The sequence below is a fragment of the Acomys minous genome (assembly GCF_964271855.1).
Source record: "Acomys minous genome assembly, chromosome: 17".
NCBI classification, from domain to species: domain Eukaryota; kingdom Metazoa; phylum Chordata; class Mammalia; order Rodentia; family Muridae; genus Acomys; species Acomys minous.
The window spans coordinates 54,058,196-54,083,343 of NC_140500.1; the positions used below are offsets into that span (position 1 = coordinate 54,058,196).

General features: G+C 49.2%; 1 protein-coding gene across 1 annotated transcript in view; it reads right to left on the minus strand.

Moving 5' to 3' along the window:
* Nucleotides 1–24,702, minus strand: part of TXNRD3 (thioredoxin reductase 3) — a 31,569-nt gene extending 6,867 nt beyond the window's left edge. Inside the window, exons 1-10 of the mRNA XM_084766373.1 lie at nt 24,275–24,702; nt 17,459–17,519; nt 16,348–16,457; nt 14,358–14,462; nt 14,100–14,172; nt 12,574–12,693; nt 7,116–7,258; nt 5,522–5,637; nt 3,531–3,756; nt 2,589–2,681 (exon numbers count right to left, since the gene is read on the minus strand). Coding sequence (XP_084622499.1) covers nt 2,589–2,681; nt 3,531–3,756; nt 5,522–5,637; nt 7,116–7,258; nt 12,574–12,693; nt 14,100–14,172; nt 14,358–14,462; nt 16,348–16,457; nt 17,459–17,519; nt 24,275–24,433 — 1,206 coding nt within the window. The 5' untranslated portion in view covers nt 24,434–24,702. The remainder of the gene's footprint in view (nt 1–2,588; nt 2,682–3,530; nt 3,757–5,521; nt 5,638–7,115; nt 7,259–12,573; nt 12,694–14,099; nt 14,173–14,357; nt 14,463–16,347; nt 16,458–17,458; nt 17,520–24,274) is intronic.
* Nucleotides 24,703–25,148: the final 446 nt, after the last annotated feature.

A 25,148-nucleotide genomic window follows, 5' to 3' on the forward strand; every position in this document is an offset into this window, starting at 1 on the left:
TGGAGAGGAAGTGAGGTTGCTAGGATCAGGCCCCCAAAGGGGATGATGGGACCTCAGTCCTTTCTCGTGCTCTTTTCACTCACTCTTTCTAGTATGCACTCCAGCCATGCTGTCCTTGCCTCAGCCCAAACCACACACAGGGAAATGTACCAACAGCCCCCAGGTACAGAAACACACACCACCAGTGGCCCTAGAAATGCCACCTAGACACCCATGCCAGGCACTAAGGAGCAAAAGCCACTATATGACTGTGTGGTATCCAGGGCATATGAAGTCTGTGGTGAGATAGCCAAGCTGTCAAGGCTGGGGACTGGGGAGGACATGGAGCTTTCTGGGATCACAGACATTTCCCACTGCTTTAAGGGAGTGTGTCCCGTGCCAGCATATGCATTGCCAAAAAGATAAACTGTAAAATATATCTTATTATCTAACTGTAAGTTAGAGATGAGCAACTGTTATGCCAGTGTTTGGAAATCTTAGCTAGAATGGACCAATATTCCCCTGGAGAATTTAAATCTAGAAGGTTCCATCAGTAAAATCCAATCCTAATATTACGTAAGTGTGGCTGGAAGGTAAGGAAACAAGGGAACACACTATCCATGTGTGCCATGAACCAGAGTAAGACTGACTGTTAAGCCTAAATATTTAAGCTGTAAAAAACAATTACAAGTCAAAACCAGGCGTGGGGACATACACAGTTATTATAGCACTTAAGAGACTGAGGCAGGAGGATCACTAAGAGGTTGAGATTACCCCAAACATAATAAGTTTAAAGCCAGCCTTGTCTATTTAGTGAGAAACTGACTCAAATAAGCAAACAGAAGTATGTACATACACAATACACACATGTGCACACACTCATACAACACATATGTGCCCTTACACACACATACAATATGACTTATAACTATGGATATTTAAATTCTAAGCAACCAAATTGAAATCACCAACCTGGGTTGGCACATGAATCCAAAGCTGACTGGTTAGAAAATCACTCAACTCACTCAACAGGTTTAAAGGAAACCAATGTTTCCCAACAGGTACAGAACCTATTACAACTAACATCTGTGCTTAATTTTAAAATAAAGAAAAAAATGAGAAAAAGAAAAAAACCACCACCACCACCTGACCGCCCTGGATTGTCCACCATCACTCTGGAGAGCATCACTCCTTCTTAGAAGCCACTGAAACAAAATGAGTCACCTGTTGCCACCGCTGCTCAAACCTAGTGCTACAGCCCGGGCTAGTGTGTTGTCCTTGGTGGCTTTCTGTGGTGCTGATAAAACACTGACTTGGGGGGGGGGGAGAAGGGGTTTGTTTCAACTTACACTTCCAGGTCATAGTCCATCACAGGGCAGGAGCCATGGAGGAAGCTGCTCACTGGCTCACTCCCTGACTATCAGTCAGTCTGTTTCTTACACAACCAAGGACCTCCGGCCTCAGGTAACCTGCCTGGGGTGGCACAGCCCATAGTGGGCAGAGCCTTCCTGGATCAATTAGGAAAACACCCCAGAATGTGCCCACGCACCCGCTTGAGAGAGGTGATTCCTTGGTTGAGGTTCCTTCTTCCTGGGTGTCTCTAGTCTGAGTCAAGTTGACAAAAACTGACCAGCACTTACAGCTGTGAGAGGAGACGAAACTGCTCTTACTGTGAGAGAACATGAATGTGTGCACAGAAAGTCCAAGCAAGGAAAGGAAAAGGGTTTCAGGTAAGATTAACACACACACACACACACACACACACACACACACACACACACACACACACACACACAAAATGAAGAATCTTAAAACCACACAGAACTGATATTTTTAACTGATATTTTCCAGCGGCAGCACAGGAAAGGACACACAGAAACCGTCTATAATCCCGTAACATACAAGCACCCACAAGCAAACCCTCTCATTCCCTAGAGGCCTCAGTGACCTGGAGCCACCAAGAACTCAGCACCTGGGGTGATCCGTCGTGTCCGGGACCACTGGACACAGCAGCCAGCTACCATCTGTACCCCATGAGACCCTAATCAAAGCCTCGGCAGGCGGAGGCCAGTCTTCCAACTTGGCTACGTACTTTCTCATCTGCCTGTTCCTCTCTACACTTATGTTCACTTCTTAGCTACTTACAAAACTCACAGAACTAACGAGTACACAGTAAGTATTCAGTGCCTATTAAAGCTGTAACTAAGAGACCTTCCGGCACCCCAGCCTCTCCAGCTAGTCACTCTGGTTCAAGAGTGCAGAGCTGTTTGTCTTTGAAAAGGAAAGCTGATGTATTGCTTTTTTTTCTTTATAAAATATACTTGATATTTAGCAGAATTCCCATGTACATGTATGTATGAAACATCTGATTCTCCAGAACAAGAGACCAGTGAGGCTTGGACATCATTCCAGAGCTGTCTGTGCACTCTCACACATGCGCACACTTTATCACAGACTTCTTTACACACCACTGAACATGAGTGTGGTGGCAGGCCCCTGCTCACAGCTGATGTTTCCTCTTATACAGAGCTGGAAGCAGTAAGCCCAGTGTCAGTTCCCAACGCCTTGCCTCTGCTCCCTTACAAGAGCGCCCTGCCACACACACTCACCGTGTTGTATATCCCCTCAACTGTTTCTGATCCTGCAGTGGACTTAGCCACGACTTTCAGTTTTCCTGGCGAGCCTTTTTCCAATTGTTGAACCTAGTAAGGACACATGAGAAACTGACACTAGCATGGCAGAGAACAAAGTGACCACAGGACATGTGGGTGTGTTTGCAGTGCAGTGATGACATTTGTGTTGGGGCACACTTGAGTCCTCTAGACTAAGCAAAGAAGGAAAATATCCATGTCCTACATTTTGCAGATACAATTAAATGGAGAATTCACTGAGACTGGAGGCCGCCAAAAATATAAATAAATACAGTAAAAATAAAAAGGTACAAAAGGCGGCTTCCAGGTGTGGGCTTACTAAGTGGTTCCACTTACTGGGTGGGTCAGAAGGATTGGCAGGGGTCTAAGTGGGAAATGCATCGCTTAAATGTTATCTTGTTAAATCTGAAGTACTCAAGAGGACTCAAGCAGTGGTGTCTAATGGGCTTTTCTGAACGAGTGTGGGGTTCAGGAGAGACACCTCAACAGGAGCTGTTAATCTGAGTGCCATTAGCACTCAAAGAAAATTTAAATCTATAGATCATTCATAGAAAGTACAGGCCAGTGAAAAGAGACCCAGACAAAAACATATGGGCACCAGCATCTGCAGGCTGAGCAGACTGGATGGGACAGCACAGGCTGGGGCCGCACCTGCCAGAACAGAAAGCTCTTGGCAGAGGAGACACGTTACTACATGTGGCAGAGGCCCATAATGTGTGGATGCAGATGTGACCGCTGGGCTCCCTGAAAAGCAGGGTATGTCTGCCTGGGGGTTGATGTGTCATTTTCAGCACTATGTGAGTGCTGGAGGACTAATTTATTTGATGATATAAAAATAAGGAGGGCAAAATTTTAAACTGCGAGAAAGTCAGCGAAAAGGTCCACGCTGCCCAGACTTGCCGAGATGGGGGTGAACTTCCTCTGGAACTTGATGCCTTGTTGTTCTAGGTAGGATCCCAGTTTCTCCGCCATTTCTTGATCAAAGCCACGAAGGAGGACGGAGCGTACCATAACCGTCACGTCTAACCCCAAGCCAGCCAGAAAGCCCGCACACTCCAGACCAACATATGAGGCACCTATGACTAACGTTCGGCCTGGGCAGTATGGCAGAGAGAAAAGGTCGTCACTGAAAGAGACAATAGAACAGAGTGCAGGTGGCGATTACGAAACGGGTTTTAGTGCAGGTGTTCTGTTGTCAAAATGGCAATTCAGTGTCTGAGTGGAGAGACACCAAAAAAACACAACATCCTCTGGAAGCTTCTAGGAAGATATGCCTGAGAGGACGTGGAGAAGACACGAGTTGGTGCCTTCAAAATCAAACAATCACAAGCAGATAACTAAAAGATAAAACAGAGGGCCTGGAGAGACAGCTCAGGGGTTAAGTGCACTGGCTGATTGCATAACTACAGTTCCAGGGGATCTGATGCCCTCTTCTGGCTTCTGTGGGCACTGCATGTATGTGCTGTACAGAAATACATGTAAACATCCATACACATAAAAATAAATTAAATTCAAAAAATAGAATGGAACACTATGATGGGCAGATCTGGGCCCAGCAGTTCTGCTCGAACTATGGCACCAATCAAGGACAATACGTGCAGTCAGCATCAAACCCCCACCCAGACCTAGCCAAGGAACAAGACAATCTCCACAGTTAAGTGGAGACTGGGGACTGACTTTCACATGAACTCTGGTGCCCCATATTTGGCCATGTCCCCTTGATGGAGAGGCCCAACGGCACTCAGAGGAAGGATAGCTGACTACCAAGAAGAGACTTGATACCCTAGCATCATATTCAGGGGGAGGAGGTCCCCCTCAGTCACAGTCATAGGGAAGGGGGGTAAAGGCGGGAGAGAGGGAGGAATGGGAGGATGCACAGGATGGAGTAGCAATTGGGATGTAATAGGAATGATTTTATTTTTCAAGAAAAAAAGAAAAAAATAGAATGGAAAATATTTTGTTTTGCAGGTGAATATATGTTATGTAGATGTGTACGGTATATGAGGTAGTGTAGTGCGTGTGGCGTGTGTTTATGTAGCTTGTATGGACATAAATGATGTATGAAATATGTACAATATGGGGCATGTGTGAATGTATATGGTGTATGTGAGTAGTGTGTGGCATGTGTGGTAAGTGGTGTGTGTTGATGTGTATATAGTATGAAGTATGTGTAGTGTATACGGTGTGTATGGTGTGTAACATGTGTGGATATGTATAGTGTGTGCTATATGTAGTATGTGGTTATGCATAGATACGCAAAGTGTATAGGATATGTATAGTGTGTGGTGTGTGTGCAGTGTGCTGTGTTTGAGATATGTGTAGTGTGCATGGTATGAACGATGTATGTGATATGTGTGGTATGTAATATGTGTGGTGTTTAGTGTGTATGGATGTGTACAGTGTATAAGGAATGTTAGTGTGTGTGGTATGCACAGTGTGTGAAGATGTGTGTTTACCCAAACAACAGTGTGATGACGATGAATTTCCTCAACACACATCTGCTCCACAGTCTCAAGTCCCTGCAGCGTCACAGTCTCTAACTTGTCACCTGGGGAACACACTGGAGTGGACTTGCCCTATAGGAAGAGCCATGCTGCCCTTGACCACCTGGCTCATCTCTACCCTGGGCCACGCAACCTCACAGCTAGTCGGGTGTCTGTCTTTGCTTTGGCCTCTTCCAGCAGTTACTCAGGAACAGCATGGCTTCCGTGTGGGTTCTGCCAGTGACCTAGCTAGCTGCCTGATCTGACATCTTTAGTCTGTTAACTGCGGTTTCTTGTGCTGTGTATAGTTTTGTCACAAATCCAAAGTGAAGTAAGGCAGGGACCACGAAAAATGGGCGCACTGAAGTGCACAACGCAGTCAAGTTGAAGCGGTCTATCTCTTCTTACCTCGTAATACAGTACTCCTTATCTCCTTGGATTCCCAGGTACCGTGGCCTTTCGCCTGTTGCTATGACAAACTTCGAAGCGGTATAGAAAGTTTCCTGTCCTTTCTTATTGGTTGCCTTGAAGAGAAGGAAAACAAACGTTGGCACCCAGTGTCAGCACCACCCCCGAAGCCTCTCACCTGACAGCTGTGGTCAGCAGGCAGAGCCGGCAGTGCTGTGTGACTGGCACCATGCAGACAGCTCAAGTCTGCACGGCACAGTGGTCGCAGCTCCACTGTGGGGCCGGGATGGTGAGTACAAAGGCAGCATAGGGCGGCTTTGCAGAAGGACTGGAAACAAGGAAAGTGCCAAGGAGTCCCTCTGTCAGCTTGGTGTAGGTAAAGGACTGTGATGCGTTTTCTTGACTGATGACTGATGTGAGAAGGTACTGTCGCCCTGGGCAGGTTGCATAAGAAAGCTAGCTAAACAGGACCCAGGGAGCAGCAGGCCAGTAAGCAGCTTTCCTCCGTGGTTGCCGCCTCTGCTCCTGCTTGCATTCCTGCCCTGAATGGCCTGGAAGTGTGAGCCCGGAAGGCAGGCTGCAGCTAAAGGCCCTCACACACCCCACCACACATCTTCAGCTATGGAGAGCCAGCAAGGGTCACTGGTTACTTGTGAGCCTATGAATGATTCAAAACACATTTCCGGGTAAGAAATCCCAATAGCCAATGATGGCGGTTAAACAATGGAGGCACAACCGGTTGGAAGGCGACAGCTTGAGTCAGGGGCTCCGTGGGACAGTCCTGAAGCAGACAAGTGAGAGTGCAGTAGGCAGGAAGAAGTGCTGAGCTTGGGTTGTGAGGGAGATGAGGTTCCCAGAGGATGCTGGGTGGGACAGGGCCTCTCAACCAGCTGCCAGGCCTCTGACAGGCTGAGGAGCAAACTATCTGGAGTTGCTACAGAGTTTGGAAGGTTTGAAGGGACAACTTCAAGTTCATCAGCCCTGACTGCTCCCAGCTGGAGTGACTGACTACAAACGAAGCCAGGACCCTGTCAAGATTACCTCATCCTGTGTTTGCAAAGAAAAGCAATACAAACACTCCAGATGCCAAGGATGATGGCTGATCCACCGGGATCCACTGAGGGCAATGGCTGACATCTTTCCTAACGCCAGTGTAAAACTTCCTATGGCCATCCCAATGGCCTCGCTGGCTTACAGAGATTCAGTGGTATGTAAGCACCATATACATAACACGAAAAGCAGCCCCATGAATGCTGCAGACTGTTATGTTTTCATTTTCCAAAAGCTCCCCACCGCTAAAATACTTACTTTTAGTCTTCTGCACTTCAAGCTGTTTAAATATTTTGAGTAACAATGAAATGAAAGGCAAACAATACGTTTGAATTAAAAGTTCCTTAAAATGCACATGCTACAATTTAACTTGACATGTAGTCAACAAGCCGTGGTGCGGAAAGCACATATGTGAGGCCACGCACTATGTGTATGACATGCCAGCTGCAGTCCTTAATGTGTCACATGGACTTTTAATTTCAGTGCAAGGCCAAATTCAATGACAGTAAGAGAAGACAGTGAACCAGGTGAATTCATGCTGTACCTTTATTTTATGCGGTTCAACAAACTCCCCGAAGGAGTTGACGTAGGCCACGCCTTTCTCCCGAAGGGTCAGCCTGTAGCCCCAGTTCAAGGAGCTAATGTGATTCTGGACTGCTTCAGTCATGGCCTCCCAGTTGTGTTTCACTGGAAAACAACCAGGGTAAAAGCACACAGTGAGGCTTTGTTCCCGGTGTGTACCACTACATCCAGGAAGATTACCTGTGACCACACACAAGCCACGCCATCATTTTAAAGACCAAGAACATGGGGCAGCTTAATTTCTCCTGCTCCTGCTATGCTTTCTTCTTCTTTCCATTTTACATTACAAAGTGTGTGAAAAGGCAGAGTTCTGAGGGGGGAATAAAGGAGGGAGGGGAAGCCACAGAGAGGTGCACACCCCACATGGCGATGCCCACCAGGCAAGTGAGGACCACTCTGTTATAGGGAGCACCTTCCAGAAACCCTTCTTCCACCATGGGGCGAGCTTCCCTCAGGCCCGTGGAGAGGAGAAGTCCTCGGGTTGAGACAGACAAGGAAAGCCACCTCTCCCCGGGGCATGGGCCGGTGTCAAGCACTGTACAACACTGTTCAAATCACAGTGTAAGAAGTTCACAATAAAAAAGAAAAGAAAAGAAGTTCACAATATAAGCTCTGCTTCTGATGTCCATTTTCCTACAGATGGACAAGGAGGTTGGGAGATGGGTGAGGGGACTCCCTCCTTAGCAGCTGTTAAGATGCTCTCTTGTGCCCTTGCTGCCCTAAGCAAGAGGACAAACAGCCAGCAGGACTACCCTTAGGCCACCACCAGCCATTCTGAACACTCCACAGACACCATCAAGAAACTGTGCGACTATCACAGCTGCCTGCACCAGCCGCTGCAGAGGCAGCCCCATCCAGGACTGACTCGGTTTGCAAGGGATTTTCTGCTGTCATGAGCCTTGGTGAACACTTGATGACTCGGCAGCCACTCAGTGGGAGTTCCTCCTCTGGTGGCATGGCAGAGAGGCTGCTGTGCCTGGTGCTAAAGGGGACGGATAAGGTGACTTTGATACAAAAAGAAACCTTTCCATGGAAGGTTTGTCTTGTGGTGGCAATGCTTCTCTCATTCAGCAAATCAGCAGTGGGGGAGGGGGAGGGGGAGGAATGACTCCCCTGTGCTGCCTCCTCTAGGGTTGCAATTTTAGGCCAAGTAAACCACTTATCTCGTGGTGTCTTCCTTGCTTATTTTTAGTAGAGCAGGCTGAGCTGAAAACAGCAGCAGGGACTGTGGAGCAGCCACTGCCAGAACAGCTGCTGCAGAGGTAGAGCTATGGAGAGCAGCCAGCAGGCAGGCGAGGACACAGGAAAGGGGGAGCCATGGTCCTCCTGAGACCTTAGCAGCAAAGGAGGCCGGACTGTTCCGCATGGAGGCCAAGCCCTGAGGCCAAGGTTAGGCTCTTGATAGGGGGCAAAGGTGGCAATGACTCCTGAAGAGCAGAACTGTGTGACCTGCAGAGGACGGCTGCCTGAGGATCTATGGGCTGTAGCAACCACAGCAAACTGCAACACTCATCCTGCCTAGGGCTGGGGAATCCCCACTTCCTAAGCTCAGCAAGATACCCATCCCTCCCTGTTCCTGATGCTGCCCAGGAACCCGAACACTAGAGGGTGCCATCTGCTGCCACTCCTTCCGGTCGGAAGCCACAGCCTGCTACTCTACAGCAAAGGGAAACTATGGTCCTTTCAATTCTTTATAATAAAGGAGGCTTGAACTCAGAGTGGCCTTTCATCTTACGACACTGAGCAGTTCTTTCAGACACAGGCTAGGATTCAACTGCTGGGCCTCTCCTCGGTGGGACTACATCTTGCCCACAGGTGCCAGATCCAGAGGCTCACACCCAACTCTGTGTGGCTCCACATTTACAAGACACAAGGGCCTGTTTGGGGAGTCTGCTCATAACCGGATGAGAGTCCAGAAAATGAAACAGCAACCAAAGAGTGGGGTCTCATCTCTCTCTCTCTCTCTCTCTCTCTCTCTCTGGGAAAACCCCTCCCCAGCCCCCAGCACAGTCAGTGTGGCACTGGGGTAAGGGGAGCACTAGGATTTCGCAGCTTGGAAAGGTTGTTTTGTATACCCTCACGATGCAATGTTCTCCACAGTGGCACATTTCTGCAAACCCCATCCCTGAAGACCTTTTGTTCCAACCCTCTGGGGACCTTTGATGCCCAGGGTCTGGACCATTCTCTTCACAAGCCAAATGACCTTCACTGTAAAAAGTAGGCTCTCCAACATGCTGCACATCAGCCTGCATACCTGTGACTAACAAGGCCCAGATCCCCCAAGCCTTCCCGGGAGACTGACTGGCCAAATCTAGGGCCTGGCTGTCTTCCACCCTGGTCTCTTCCTTCACAGCAAAATCGGATAAGGAAAGTCACCCTCTGTTCTGAGACAGCTCAGCTAGTCTCACAAGCTTATTTTCAATATAAACCTTAAATGATCACTTTGGGGCTTTGAAGGGGAAGAGAAAGCCTCGGATTCTGCTGGCCCTGCATAGTCATGAGCTAGTCTTGAGATGCGGCCTCTTCATAATATTGAGACAGCCCCTCTAATTCACAGTGCTTTCTGGTGTGCACTAACAGTCTTCCCATGCACACCGTTAGCTCTGCTCCAAGGCATCTCATCATTTTTGTCATTTTTCACTATATTTTTAGCTTGTTATGGCTGGCAAGTAAGAAATGTGATTTTCACACTAACTGAACTAATTAATTCTAATATTGCTAAGCTCAGTCTTTTATATGTTCTAGATATATCATATCATAAAGTTAGACCTTTCCATTAACCCTTTCCAAGTATGTGTACTTTCTCTCCTGTCCAACATCCCTGCATACCAGCCAATGCACTACATGCACTATAGCCATGCATGGCATGGTTCTCGGCACTGCAGCCTTGCACTGGGTGGCTCTGGGCACTACGGCCTTGCACTGGGTGGCTTTGGGCACTGCAGCCTTGCACTGGGTGGCTCTGGGTACTGTGGCCTTGCACTGGGTGGCTCTGGGCTCTGGGCACTGTGCCCATGCACTGGGTGGCTCTGGGGGCACTGTGGCCTTGCACTGGGTGGCTCTGGGCACTGTGGCCTTGCACTGGATGGCTCTGGGCACTATGCCCATGCACTGGGTGGCTCTGGGCACTGTGACCTTGCACTGGGTGGCTCTGGGCACTGCGGCCTTGTACTGGGTGGCTCTGAGGCACTGCGGCCTTGCACTGGGTGGCTCTGGGCACTGTGGCCTTGCACTGGGTGGCTCTGGGCACTGTGGCCTTGCACTGGGTGGCTCTGGGCACTGTGGCCTTGCACTGGGTGGCTCTGGGCACTGTGGCCATGCACTGGGTGGCTCTGAGGACACTGCAGCCATGCACTGGGTAGCTCTGGGCATTGTGGCCATGCAATAGGTGGCTCTGGGCACTGTGGCCATGCAATAGGTGACTCTGGGGGCACTGCGGCCATGCACTGGGTAGCTCTGGGGGCACTGTAGCCATGCACTGGACAGCTCCAACTCATACTTAACACAGACTCAAGCTCTTCAATAAATCCTTGCTTTCCACTTTTCACCCTGAAAAGACGTTGCTTACGTTAGCCTTGCTGACAGTTTTTAAAGCACTGTAGGTGTGAGATTTTCATCAAATGCCATCAGGTCACCATGTAGATCCTAGGGGTTGTCACTGTGCTTCCCTGACACAGCTCCCTCTCATCACCTACTGTGAGCCCTCAGAAGCGACACATATTCCTTTAAGACACTAATGCCTGTCACCTGGGTCGCCTCTTTGGGCTGCAGTTTTCTGTTTTTTGACTCAGTTGATATTATAGTTACTTCAACCTGAACTTTTCTTGAGTCTTAAAATACCCCAGCCTCCTGTGTCCTAGTCTTATCACCAATGTGCGTCTCCCGTCCCTACTTCATCACCACATGCTGTGACTCTGCTTCACAGCTCTTGCTCAGCTCAGCTCTCTCTCCAGACGAGCCTTCCCCAGAGAGCTAACCTTCTAGGATGTTCGGCAGATGCTTTCAGTGCAATGTGAAGGATTCACAGAGAAGGAGTGGTCTTAAATACAGAAATCCTGTCCAGAAACCAGCCCGCCAAGTAGAGAGGCTTGGTTCCATCTACAACTGGCGGTCCTACAGTAGTGTTCCCCAGTGACTAGTGAGATGGGTCTAATCTCAACCAAACTCTACCACACCCAGCCACAGTCAGCTACTCACTGAGCCTGCTTGCGCTGCCTACTTCAGCAAGCCACAGCCCAGGGAGCCGTCTGACGCCTGCCTCTCCCCCTCCACCTTAGGTGAATCTGCTGGTTCTACGGCTGTCAGTCACCTGATCTACTCTAGACAGGCACTGCCCACATTTGCATCCAGGTCTCTGGAGAGAGATGACTCATTCATGATTTGTAAAACCTCCACGTGGTCTTCTGACATGGCCACCGTGAAGACGCTCCACCTCTGTATCTAGCTGGCCACCTCATCCAGTTGCACCTGTATTTTCAGCCTCCCTAAACCCACCTCCCACTCTCAGCCTGGACATCTCTGCTCAGGCCGGTGGCATTTCTTGCCCCAGATCTCCCTCTTCCTCCCCTTTCTACGTTCCTTGGTGCTTCAGGAGGGATCTGGGCTCCAAGCTGGACCTCTCTCCACCCCCATTGCCTCTGGGGTAAAACCTAACTGCTTAGCTCTCTGATCGCACTTCTTCCTCCATCTACACACACACACACACACACACACACACACACACACACACACACACACACACATCTGCAGTTTTTGTCAACTTGCTGCTGGCCCTAATCTCCTCCTTCTCTGTGGTTTGCACAATGCAGCTTAAACTGGGCACAGTGGTTCGTGCCTGCTGTCCCAGCTACTCAGGTGTAGAGGTACTCTACCACCGCTTGAGCTGCAAAGTTCAAATCCCCCCTGGGGAACATTCTGAGCAACACCATGCCTCAGAAGGAAAGGGGGAGGGGTGGCTAACGTAACAGGGGTCAAAGGGCTACTTTGTCCTCACAGCTTTTCCTGGTGCTTCTCTGACGCTGCAGGGGCATCAGGTTCCCACCAAACACTCTGCAGAGTGGCTGCTGCATCCAGGCAGGGTCTGCTCTCATTACCCTGCATGGCAGAACCCAGACGACAAACAGGAAGGGAACCCGGCCATGACACTTCTCCAGACTCCGCACCACCACCACCAACCTCAACACGCTTTCATTCTATTTTCTTCACTCTGCAAAAATGTCTGAAAATGCCATCGCTGCCTCCCACCCTCTGCCGAGGGTCTGGACTCGCTCACGCTTTGTCCCTGGGCCCAAGTCCCAGGACAGCAGCCAAGCTGCAGCCTCTGCAGCTGGTGGGCAGGGTAGACACGCCTAAGGAATGCTGATGGAGTGCCCTGCAGCGTCCTGGCCTCAGCCTGTCAGGGTTTCCCAGCCCCCACTCACCCTGCTGGTTATACTCCCAGCCGTATTTCCTCGAGTCCTGCAAGGCCTGCCCCAGGAGGGCTGCCTGATGCATCAGCTTCTTAGGAATACAGCCCACATTCACACAGGTGCCGCCAAGGCCTGAGGAGAAAGCAACATGTCAGCGATCCCCACGTGGCAAGTGTGCTTGCAAGAGGTTTCTCCCATCACTGTGGTGCTATTAAAACGTGTACGTTCAAGCCGTGGCGGGGACAACTTTCATCCTCCCAGTCAGGCGCAAATGGTTAAGCCGACTAACTTTCAATCTGTGGTGAAGACCCAGTAATGAGCAAAAACTGGGCTCTATATAAAGAGCTCTGGAGACAGAGCCAGTTTTCACTTGTGTCTGATGCTCAAAGGATGAGAGCCACCCTAGCTAATGACATCCCTGGACATCAGCTTCCAGCCTGTCTCTCACTTCTCTAAGCCAACTGTCAAGCCTCGCAAGCAGCCTGACATCTACTCTGAATGTGACCTACACAAAACAGGCTGGGCTTGTGCGTCCTTTGGCAGGACCCAAGTAAGGAACTCTTAGCTGCAGTTTCTGCCCATTCACAGATTAGGAACATTGCTACACGGGAGAGGAGAGAAACATGAGAGAGGCAAGAGGAGGGAAAAGGCCAAGGCTACACATCAAAGAACAAGCAAGGTGCACTGCTGCATCCTGGGAGCTCTAGTCTAACGCCTTTGAATTAGCTTGACTTTCAAACAATGTGGTTTTTTCATACTTTACCTATCATGGTTCTGGGTGGAACAAGAAAGCACAGTCAGGCTGGGTACAGAGTCCACAGAGCAGTGATGACACGGTTTGCACAGAAGAGTTAGAAAGGACAGAGTCGTGCCCAAAGCCAGCAATAGCAGTGACCATGATTAGAGCAAGTGCCAGGACCCAGAGACAGTGGCATCGGCCACACGTGGCCTTCCAGATGAAGCCTTAGTACTAACTTCCCTTCCCTGTCCCCTAACTGCTCCACTCTGACAAAGCCCCAAATGATCCCAGAGAAACAGAGGTGACCAGCTGTCAGGCTTCTGGGCCAGAGCAGACCAGACACAAAAGGGTACATTGGAAGCATAAATGAACATTCTGCACAAAATCTGTATGTTCTGTTTTATTACAAAGGAGAAAAAAAAACCCACCCGGCAAGGTGAGTGCTCTGCCCTGCAGTACCCAGCAGAGGTACCACATGTGCTTTCTCCTGCAACCAAAGGGCCATGACGTGGACGCTAACAATGGCAGCCACAATACGGCCATCAAGCCCGGCTGTGAGACTGAAAGTGATCAGGACACAGCCTACAAACTGTGCCCGCAACGTGAGAGTACTGGCACATGCATGTAAAGTCTACGGCAGAAGTGTGGGGGCGTGGCCATGGAACTGAACTGTTTGCATGTTCCTCTGCAGGGTCTGCACCCACAGACAGCTCGCCTTCCTGAGACAGGGGTGGGTTGCCTGAGATGACAGGAAAGACGCTGCGTGTAAAAGCAGAGGACAAGCAGGGCTACAGCTTACCCCAGGACGTGCCCTGAGGTGACGGGACCACGAAGTCTAGCACCATGACCTTCTTTCCCAAGTTGGCAGCTTCCTAAAAAAACAACCACATGGAAAGGTGTCTTGTCAACTTCTCACTCCTCATTTTTTTCTCCCTTAAGTGAACAGTCTAAATTGGCCAGATAACATACCCCTTCACCCTCAAATCAGATATTAGAAAAAGCCTAGATTGCAAGATTACAGTTAACTTTCTGGAAAATCATCAATGGTCCACTCTACCTTCGCACAGGAGAGGCCGCCAGAGCCCCCACCGATGATGATGAGATCGTAATCGTGAGCCGAGTCTTCCTGAAGGAGCTTCTGCAGTAAACCATTCTGATGAGCCTACGGATCACCAAAAGGGACAGAATACCGCATGACTCCATTTTCAGCCAGTTCAGATTATTAGACTAAACAAATCTGGAACCAAAGACAGCTCATCTGTCAAGAGCACCAACGGCTCTAGCAGAGGAACTGTGTTCAGCTCCTAGGACCCGCGATGGGCAGAGCACAAGTGCTAGAAACTGACGCTCCAGGAGATCTGACACCTTTGCCTGCTTACACGCAAACATACTCATATTCTCTCTCTCTCTCTCTCTCTCTCTCTCTCTCTCTCTCTCTCTCTCTCTCTCTTTCTCTCTCTCTCTCTCTCTCTCTTTCTCTCTCTCTCTCATACACACACACACACACTTAAAAATTAAAGATAAACCTTTTTTACAAAAAAAACAAAAAAAAAAACAAAAAACTGCTTAATGCTGGAGATTTAGCTTAGTGACGGAGCACAAGGCCCCAAGTTTGGTCCCTGGTACAAAAAGAAAAAAAGCAAAGCAAAAAAAATAAGCCTCAGGAATGATGGGCCAAACAGCTGTGTTGGGATTGTTAACCTATATAGATCTAAGAAGAGTACAACATACACCAACAAATGCACATTTATGTCCACTCAGATCTAGACATTCTGATAGTAGCCATGAGTCAAATGATCAGAGGGCTGGGGCTTGCCATCAGAGTCAAAAGAGGCCACTTTCAATGGTGAAAGGACCAAGTGTCACTTTTCAAGTCCTTGTTCCTCTAGGCTGGGCTACATTTGAAACCCGGCTCTTCTACATCATGATATCTCACAAAGCTACCTGCATTCCAGAGATGTGCTGGGGGAGGGGCTTCCTTTATCACACACATATCACTGTTTTTTTCCTGATGGCCATAAGGCACGTCTAGAGTCTCTTGCTCATTTGACAACCGCCCCCCACCCCATGAGAAGCTGCTCATAGGCTGCAGTTGGGAAAGTGACCCACAGCACTGTCTTCATGCAGAGGCTGGAAGCACCAGGTCCTCTGCACATAATGCTGAGGATCCTTGGGGCCATGTGACCACTGAGGACTGGTGCCCAGGAAGGTTTTGAAAACTGCCCTGGCCTTCCTACTATATGTGACTCAGGATAGTCCACCTCCTCAGATTCTGCATCCATTCTCTGGGTCTTAATCTCTCACTATCTACCAAAATGGCTCCCATGCACTTCCTGCATTCTAAGACTCAAGAAGTTAAAAGCCACGTGCTTTGTGCCCAGTATTGGCAGCCTTGACAGCAGTTCTAATTCCCGGGACAAAAATGTCTGTGTTGACCAACACTTGCTGGGCACGGCCTGTTTCATTCCCCAGCAGGAGGAAGACTTGTCCTGGCCCCAGTGACCCACCTGTTTCTTTTCCTGAGGATATGCCAACAAATCTCTGCTCCCCTCAGAGCACAACAAAGATATATCTCCAGGTGTAGCTCGGTGAACTCATGAGCTTAACTGGGCTGCTTATGGGAGAGTGGGCGACTTGCTGCCGGCTACACTACTGATGAGTCTATAGTCCCGGTAACTCAGTTGCTCTATCTCTAAAAAGGGGTGGGGCGACAGGAGCCACCTAATGAGTCATGAGCTGCTGGAGCCACCATCAACCCCTCATGGGCCTCTTTATGCTCCGTCCCCACATACACATACAAGGGGTAGTAGTGGGCCCAGTCCCGTGAGGGCCACAGCTACTGACGTCAGCTGGGAACAGCCTCCCGTGCCTGGCGGTCAGCACTGCATAACTTCTCAGGCTTGCTTAGCGGAAAGGCTCATTTCCCTTGCAGTCTCCAGGCTTAGCCCGTAGACAGCCTCTGTGCTTTTCCACTGGTACTCCCCTTTGACACTGATTAAATTACAATGTCAACAGTGTTGAGGACCATGCCTGATGACGATCATTACCTGGAAAGTTCGGTCACATCCGCCCACATGCACTTTATTCACAAAAATATTGGGCACCGTTTTCTGGTTACTGATTTCTGTCAGGACTTCCTGAACATTGGCCCCGTCATCTAAAGAATACAACAGTATATGAAGATGTCATAAGGGGACTCCTGGCAGAGCTCAAGCCTTACAACACCCACTGCTCACTGCCTACAAGATCACATCTACGAAAGGCCAGTGTCCTCCATGACTTTATTAAATAGGAAAACAGGTACACCTTCAGAGGGCACCTTAAACACAATGACCTACCTATGGATTCCTTTAAAAACAAAGCATCTGGGTTAGCTGTTACAGACTCAGTGGCTCTGCTGTGACCAAGGGGCAAGTGTCCTTTAAGAAGGCAAAATCCAAGTGAAACCTGTTATAGTAACGACCAAGGAAACGCTTTCTACAGTTACATTTAGAGGCTTGTGAGTGTGGTCTGCAATTTGCCCTCCGTCTAAGAAAATACAACTGAGCTGTGCTACTTAGGACTCCACACTTATTGGTAAAAACCAAGAAGACCTGGCTTCTTAAGGTAACTTGGTAAAAAGCCATGAAGGCAACGTTTTATTCTAGTCACGATCACATGCCAAAGTCCTGCAAAGGGCAGCAGGAGGACACTGAAGGAGCAGAGCCCAGAGGTGAAGAGTAAGCTGGGACACAGGCCAGGAAGTCGGGTTAAGTTACAAATAGCTGGGAAACTGCCCTGGTTAAAGGCCAATAGCTTTAAACTATATAGAAGTCTCCGTGCCTTATTTATACACAGGTGGGTCCTCGAATGTCCCACAATAGAAACAGAGTGGATTCTTTTTGTTATGCTGACTTAATCTAGTTTGTAGAATGCTAGCAGGCAAGTGTGCAATGCCTCAAACATTTTAAAGTCAGAGCACACAGTTCTACCAGGCCCCGCCTAGGCCATGGAAAATCTTTATCAAATTGTTATTATATGGACGTTCCTCTTCTGTGTGGTTGAATACAAACAAAGGGCTCATTTGACAGCAAGACATGAAAATAAGCTGACCTGACCAAAGTGAGTGGAAAAGATCAAACAGCAGCATTTGTAGTAAATGTACTGACAGATACTCACCAACTTGATCAAGTTCCAGGATGTTATAGTCCACTCCCAAGGATGAAAAGAGTTCCTTAACCTGTAAGAGAAACCCTTGTGAGCTTCAAGCTGTCAATGGTGCCCATGTGACTTACAGTGACAGGAGATGTCCCACACAGGTCATCTAGGGACATGAGTTCTGGCCAACGGTTTTCTCACATTTTCCCCTGCACACTTCCCAGAATAAGCCAGTCTACACCTCCATTATTTTGCTCCTTGCCTCCTGAAGACCCCTACTCAACTTTCCTGCCCAAATCTCTCTTCTGGCTCAGGGCGGGCTCCTGGCACTCTTCTATGGGTGCCATGCCTCAGTGGAAATCTTCTTCAACCGTATCACTCCCTCTTTCTGTGCTTCCTCTCAAGTTAAGTTTATCCAACTAGATTAACCATCAAGCACCTAGGACCAGTCAACTATGGTTCCAAGCCCATGAGATGCAACCATGACCCAGGCACACTCTGCCCTCTAGGGCAGACATCAGGAGCTTGGTGAAGGTTTAACCACTGGCCATTTGCCAGCTGCCCATCAAAACACCTGAGTCTGGCTACAAGCGCGAGACCAACAGACCACAGTGTGGCCATCACGCAGAGCTTGTGAGTCAAACAGCATTGAGTCCTCGCTGAAACCACTGTGCAAAGCTCTAGCTAGGTTTCACCCAAACACTTGCCTTCCAGACATCTTCCAGGTCCCACAAACCTCCCCACCACCTACCCAATGACACCAGTGGCTAAGTGTTAAGTCTCTGTGTTGAACTGTTCCACTTTCTAGTTCCCAACAGTAACTCTACCTCAAGTGTTCTTGATGCCATTAGCTTTGTCTCCTCCAGTTCTCCCAACAGCAGCCACTGGTCTTTCATAGCCATTTTGTGACATGCCCCCCCTTCAACACCCTCTACCCTTGAGATAAAACCCAGAGGCTCCAAGGCTGGTGATATATATATATATATATTCATTCTCATGACATTCATATATATATAATTATCTAAGAATAACCTTTGAAGTTTTGGAAATCCCCTAAAAGCATTCAGCAAATAAACATTTATTCTAGAAAATATCCTCAAGTCTCAGAAGAAGCAGAGGGTACAGCCCTGGAGCCTGGCCTACCCGCCTCTCCTGGCAGGAGCTCTACTTCAGGTGACTGTGGCCCCAAAATAGTATTTCCTCAAATGGCAGGTTACCAGCATCCCTCAGCTCCACCCCAGCTCTGAGTCACAGAAGCTTCAAAAGCAGGGTTCCCTTCCTCCACTCCTATTTCAAGTCAAACTCTCAACATAGGTGGCTGGTGGAAAATACTAGAGTCCTGGTCATGTCCCTGCGTAAGGTCAAGTCCCAGGAAGAGAAAGGTAAGCCAAGAAGAACAGAGGCTACAGGCCCATTAAGAGCCCTGCTCATGAAGCCAGTGTGTCACTCACTGAGAACTGGGTCACTGTCCCCACCTCCAGCTCAGGGAGCATAGTGCCTGGGTTTTGCAAGGGGAGGGGCAGGCCACGATCGCAGAGAGCTCCTGGGGGAGTTCTTTTGAAACAGACCGTGGGGAGGTTCCAGGTCAGAGACAATGGAGACAGACTACCAAGCAAGCAATAAGAGAGGCAACAGCCTTTAGAGCAGTGCTTCCCAACCTACCTAACGCTGCGACCCTTGACAGTTCCTCATGCTGCGGGGACCCCAACCATGAAATTATTTTATTGCTACTTCCTAACTGTAATCTTGCCTCTATTATGAATCATAATGTAAGTATCCATGTTTTCCAGTGGTCTTAGGCAACCCCTGTGAAAGGGTCTTTCAACACCCCCTGCAGAGGGGTCACAACCCACAGGGCGGGAACCACTGCATTAGAGGATAGCTAGCCCTGGATAATCTGCCAGGGAATGAGGGAAGCCTCCATGGAAAAGGACAATGATTGCTCAGGAAAATACAATTAACGATTATCTGTAACAGGCATTTGTTCATTCATGTCCATTGCAGCATCACTCACAGCAGCCAAGAGCAAGGCAAGTATCAGCTGGTACCTGGGTTGATAGAAAAGGTACACGCACACACACAATGGCTTATTATTTACCCTTAAGAAGAAGAATTCTGGTCCACACTGTATTATGGACACGCCGCAAGGACATTACACTAAGTAAAATAAGCCAGAAGCGGGCGGCTTCTGAGTGATGCCGTGTACATGTGGCACCTGGAGCGGTCAAGCTCACCTTTTGGTGAGGTGCTTTGTGAGAGCTGGGAAGCTGGAAACATTAGTTAGTGCATCAATAGGTTTAGAATTTCAGACTGGAAGTCCTGGAGGTAGCCAGGCACTGTGGTGCATCCCTGTAATCCCTGGGAGGCAGAGGCAGACAGGTCTCTGTGAGTTTGAGGCCAGGCTGGTCTACAAAGTGAGTCCAAGATAACCAAAGCTACACAGAGAAACCCTGTCTCAGAAGAAAAAAGAAGGAGAAGAAGGAGGGAAGGAAAGAAGGAAGGAAGGAAGGAAGGAAGGAAGGAAGGAAAGAAAAGGAAAAAAAGAAAGTAAGAAAGAAAGATAGTTCTGGAGATGGACTGTGGTGATGATGGTGGCCAACAATGTGATTCTGTCTACTTGCTGAGTCCTCACACGTGGCTTCAAGGACTTGGCCCTGACTCAGGGTAGTAAGAGAATGAAGAAGAGACAAACACACAGGTACACAGAAATGGTGGCCTGGAGCCTCGGATGGAGAAAGCTCAGCATTCCCCAACTCCAAGCATTTTGTCATAGAGCTGAAGGAGGGGATGGAAGGTAGGGCCACTGCATCCAGCTGAACCAAGGAGGCAGGATTTGTGGTATAGAGGTGAAGCTAGGAGGCAGGGCTAGCTAATCTTGGTAGAAGCAGTCCCTGGAGGGGCACAGTATTCAAGGCTGTAGAAAGCGGAGTAGGAAAAGAAAGATCTGATGGACATTTATGCACACACATCTACTTTAGCACTCAGACCAGCGGGAAAGGCTTGTCATTTCCCTGAGCATAGCCTGGGGATGGCTTGTCACTTTCCCTTAGGTTTGAGGCTTGGAGTTCTTGACCTGGCCTTTGCCCATATCAACAGCAAACATTTATTCAGGATTTCCCTCATTCAGGGCTCTCTCTGCTCCCCACACCTAATGTCATTTGCCTCTACTCTATTGATGTGACAAATGTGGATGGAGAGAGAGAGAGAGAGAGAGACAGAGACAGAGACAGAGACAGAGACAGAGACAGACAGAGACAGAGACAGAGAGACAGAGACAGACTGACTTAGACAGACTGACTTAGACAGACAGACAGACAGATCAAGGTGTTTGCCCTGGTTTAGTTTGAGCTGTCCTGCACATATCCTTCAACTACAACCTGCCTGTGACTCCATCCGTCTCTATAGTTTAATAGGTTTTGTGTGGTGGCCGCGTCAGATCCTTTCAGCACTGGGGTAATATTTCTTTACCATATCCTTAAGACCACACTTACCAGTAAAAACATCTTGAGACACCTAAGCTTTGGATGTTAAATTCCAGCCGTTTCCAGGGAACGCCCCCCCCCCCAGTTTCCTTTCTTATTCCTTATATTGGGCCACACTTCCTTCCTTTTGTCCACCCCTGTCTTTGCTTACATCCATTACGATGTCAAGAGCCTCCCTCATAGGCAGGCCTCCTCTTTACTCCTCTTTACCCCAGGAGGACAAGCCCACCTGTCCTTTCCTTGGCGTCGGCAGACTGTCTGAAGTAGGTACTGTTTTATCCCTTATTGTGACAGGCCTTGTTTGTCACAAGCTGTTTTTTCTGTACATAAGAACTGGCTGGTAACAGCTCAGCTATTATGAGTTCCTGAGGGGCCAGACCCATCCATGTTCATGTCTCTACAGTGCTAAGTACTCAATAACTAATGCTTAAATGGTATTATTACTTCTACGAAGGGGCAAATATTTTTTTCTTGATTCTGTAGGGGCCATATTAGAAGTGGCAATGGATTGTGGGTGACACATTTTAGGCCCATGAACAAACCACCATAAAATCAGCCAGTGATGGTCACCAAGATAGGCGTCTAGAGGCAGGCACAGTAATGCACACCTTTAATCCCAGCACTCGGCAGGCAGAGGCAGGTGGATCTCTGTGAGTCTGAGGCCAGCCTGGTCTACAAAGTGAGTCCAGGACAGCCAAGGCTACACAGAGAAACCCTGTCTTGAAAAACAAACAAATAAAAAGATAGGCTTCTGGAATGCACCTAAGAATACGCTGGAAGATCTACCATCCAAACAGAAGCAGGGATGGCTGGAGAGTTCAAGGCCAGTTGGGTTGGTAAGAGACCTTGCCTCAAGAAGTGTCTCCCTGCGATAAAACAAAACCAGCACCCCCCCCCCCCCCACACACACACACACACACACATACACACACACACAGAAAGAGACCAGCACATATGATGATCCAGCGATGGAAAGGATGGACTCCCCAGTGCATAAAACAGGATGAGCTGAGGTCATGAACAAAACAAAGCTGGGCTTCACCAACGTCAGCTCCCAGTGGGTTAAAGAGACCACGTGTGGAAATCATACTACAAAACATGCAGGAGCCAAATCAGGAGAATGTGTTTATGACTGCAAAGAATAAAGCAGAGGTCCTAAATACGACTTGAAAACCACACAACATGAAAGGAAACGGAAGGGTGTTAAGTTGCATCATGGAAAACTGACAAACCTCAGTTACTGAAAGACCCAATAATGAGAGTCTGGGAGATTCCCAACCTAAAACCAAAGGATTAGTATTCATAGTACATAAAGAAAATCTATAAATCAGCACAACAAAGAAAACAAGAAGAAAATGGTTTTAATGGTTCACAGGAGAAAATTCAGGGGAGCCATAAACATGTGGACTTCATTAGGGAAATGAAAAGTTCATCAAAAGAGCATGATCTACCGGAACTCAAACGTGAAAAACAGCAGCTGTTAGCAAGGCTGTAGAGCAAGAACTGTGACACGCTCGCTAGCAGAGGCCAAATTGTTGTAAGCACTTGAGAACGCCCTGCCACTGTGATTGATTACAGGAACCAAGCAGCTGAAAGACACCCATCATTTCTGGGCCTTCTGGCTCGAAAGCAATTAATTAGGTAAGCTAGCCAGGGTGTGCTTCCAGGTATGTCCAAAGATAGGCATTTAGCCACACTGTTTTTAAGATCAAAGTGGTTCACGTTTGTAATTCCAACACTTGAGAGGCTGAGGCAGGAGGATTACCACAAGTTCAATGGTGGTCTAGGGAACACGACAGCAGTGAGAAATAATGAAGCAGAGCTACAGGTACTAACACGCATGAGTCTCTAAGCAAAACTGCTGAGGGAACACTTGTAAAACAATGTGTGATTGAGTCGACTTGCACAAAGGCCCATGCGGGCCAAAAGGAACAGAGTACTGTTCATGACGTGCGCATCCGGTGACTTGAGATGAGGAGGGAATGCGGTTTTAACCCTGCAGGGAGGGAGGGAGCATCCAGCAATCTCCGCGCTGTTGGCATCATTTTATTACTTTTTTAAAAATGAATTTTCTCTCTCTCTCTCTCTCTCTCTCTCTCTCTCTCTCTCTCTCTCTCTCTCTCTCGTGTGTGTGTGTCTGTGTGTGTGTCTGTGTGTGCATGTATCTTTGCATGCCGTGGAAGCCAGATGACAACCTCAGGCGTCATTCCCTGGAAGACAGTGTGTCTTTTCAATACTCTTTTGACCTGAAGCATACAGGTTAGGTAGCCTGGACTTACCCGTCTCTGCCTTCTACGCACTGAGGTAAAGCGCACTCCGCTATGCTATCATTTTTATATGAGTTCTGGGGATTGAACCTGGGTCCTAGAGCTGGCAACACTTAGCTTCTGTTTCTTGATATCCACTCTTATAGTAGCCCAGGCTGGCCTTGAATGCATGATCCTCTGCCTCAGCATCTATTTTCTTTCTTTTAAGCAATGCTAGAAACAGAAGCCAGGGCCTTGCTCCCACTGAGTTACACACCTGGCCCTTACGGCTTCAATTTTCTGATAATGTTAGGTGAAGAGCAATATATAAAGCTGTTGCCCACCTAGCCCCAAATCATGGAGTGTGCAACTAGAGAGTTTAAACCAGCCACGACTCCCATGGTTTTTACAACCTCTTCTACCTGCATCGTGTAAGGGGAAGTCAAGGCCCTGCCTAGTTCTGAAACTTGGTCAAGGAGACAAACACACCAGTTAACAAGGATCTGGATCCAGCTTCAGCGACCCTTTTTAAGACTGTTTTGTTGCTTTGGTTTTGTTTTTAAGTTTTGATAAACTTAAGCTCATATCAGGCTGAAAGACAAGCGGTTCACTAGGTGGCTGCCGCCTGGGACCTGGTGGCCAGTGTGAGCAGGTAGGCAATGATGCTCAGAAACCAGAACTTTACTGGCCTCCAGCAAGCCGGGACAGCACCACAGAAGGCCTACCCCGCCCACCCTCAGGACAGATTCACCCCTAAGCGCCTCTCAGACCCCTCCTATTAGTCTTTCCCGCCCACCTCCTGCCCCCCCCCCCCCCCGAAACCACCGCTTCTTCCCGCCCAGACCCCACTCCGGTTCCGCCCCTTGGCCCCACCTACCGATCTTATTCAGACCCCGCCCACCAGGCAACAACTTTGGGAGCGCTGACTTCGCCCCGCCCATTGAGAGTGCTCAGAGCCCGCGATCAGTCCCCAGATCCGACTCAAGGAACTTACGCTCCTCCCCGCCCAGCCCACCACGGCCAGTCCTCACCTTCACCCGCTCCTCCCACCCGGAATCGCTTTAGACCCAGCCCCGCCCCAGCGCTCAGCTCCGGCCGGCCCCGCCTACCCGCGTGCTGTGCGGACAGTAGCTCTTGCTGAAGATCATCACCCGGTTGCCTTCGATGAGGTCCCGCAGGCGGCGCCGCAGCTCCTCGCGGGCCTCAGGGGACTGGCGGTTGGTCCCGGGGGACGACAGGCGGGCGCGGCGGCCGGGTGGCGACGACATGGGGCCGCCGCGGACAGCACCCAGGCGGCGGTTGGGGACGACTCCAGCCTTCCCAACCCCGGGCGACGTCTGCGCCCTAGGCGGAGGCGGCGGCGGAGACGGTGGCTGCTCCAGGGTTTCGTTATCACTCCCGGCCAGGCCGGGCCTGCTCAGGAAACCGGGACGCGGGCGGCCGCCTAGGGGACTATGCTGGCAACGCCGCTGAGAACTTGAGAACGCTGCGCCCTGGCCGCGGGAGCACCGGACAGCTACTACGGGGCCACGCCCCCGACCGCGCGACCTACGGAGGGGGCCGGTCTATTGACGGGCCACGCCCCTCCGGGCAGTCTCGCCCCGCCTCCAAGGCCTCCACAGGGCTAAGCACCGCCCCCCATGTGCCAGCGAACTAGGCAGTCTACCTCCCAATAGTGTAACTGTAGTACTCACTGCCATTGTCAAAGGTGCGATATCAAGCTTGTATGCGCTGCTGTTCTAGTAATTATTGTTTTCCTTATCATTTTACTACAGCTTCTGCCGCCCAGAGGCCTCTCAGTAGTGCCTTCCCACCTGCTAGTTCTCTGCCAGCCTCAACATAAGTGCTTTTTAGGAAGGATAGATATCTTCACTTCCTTTTGGGAAATGTGACTAAAACCGTATCTAGGAAATACTGAATTTTTTTTAAAGTTTCCATTACTTTAAATTACTTTAATGCACTGCATTAAAGCTGAACTTTCCC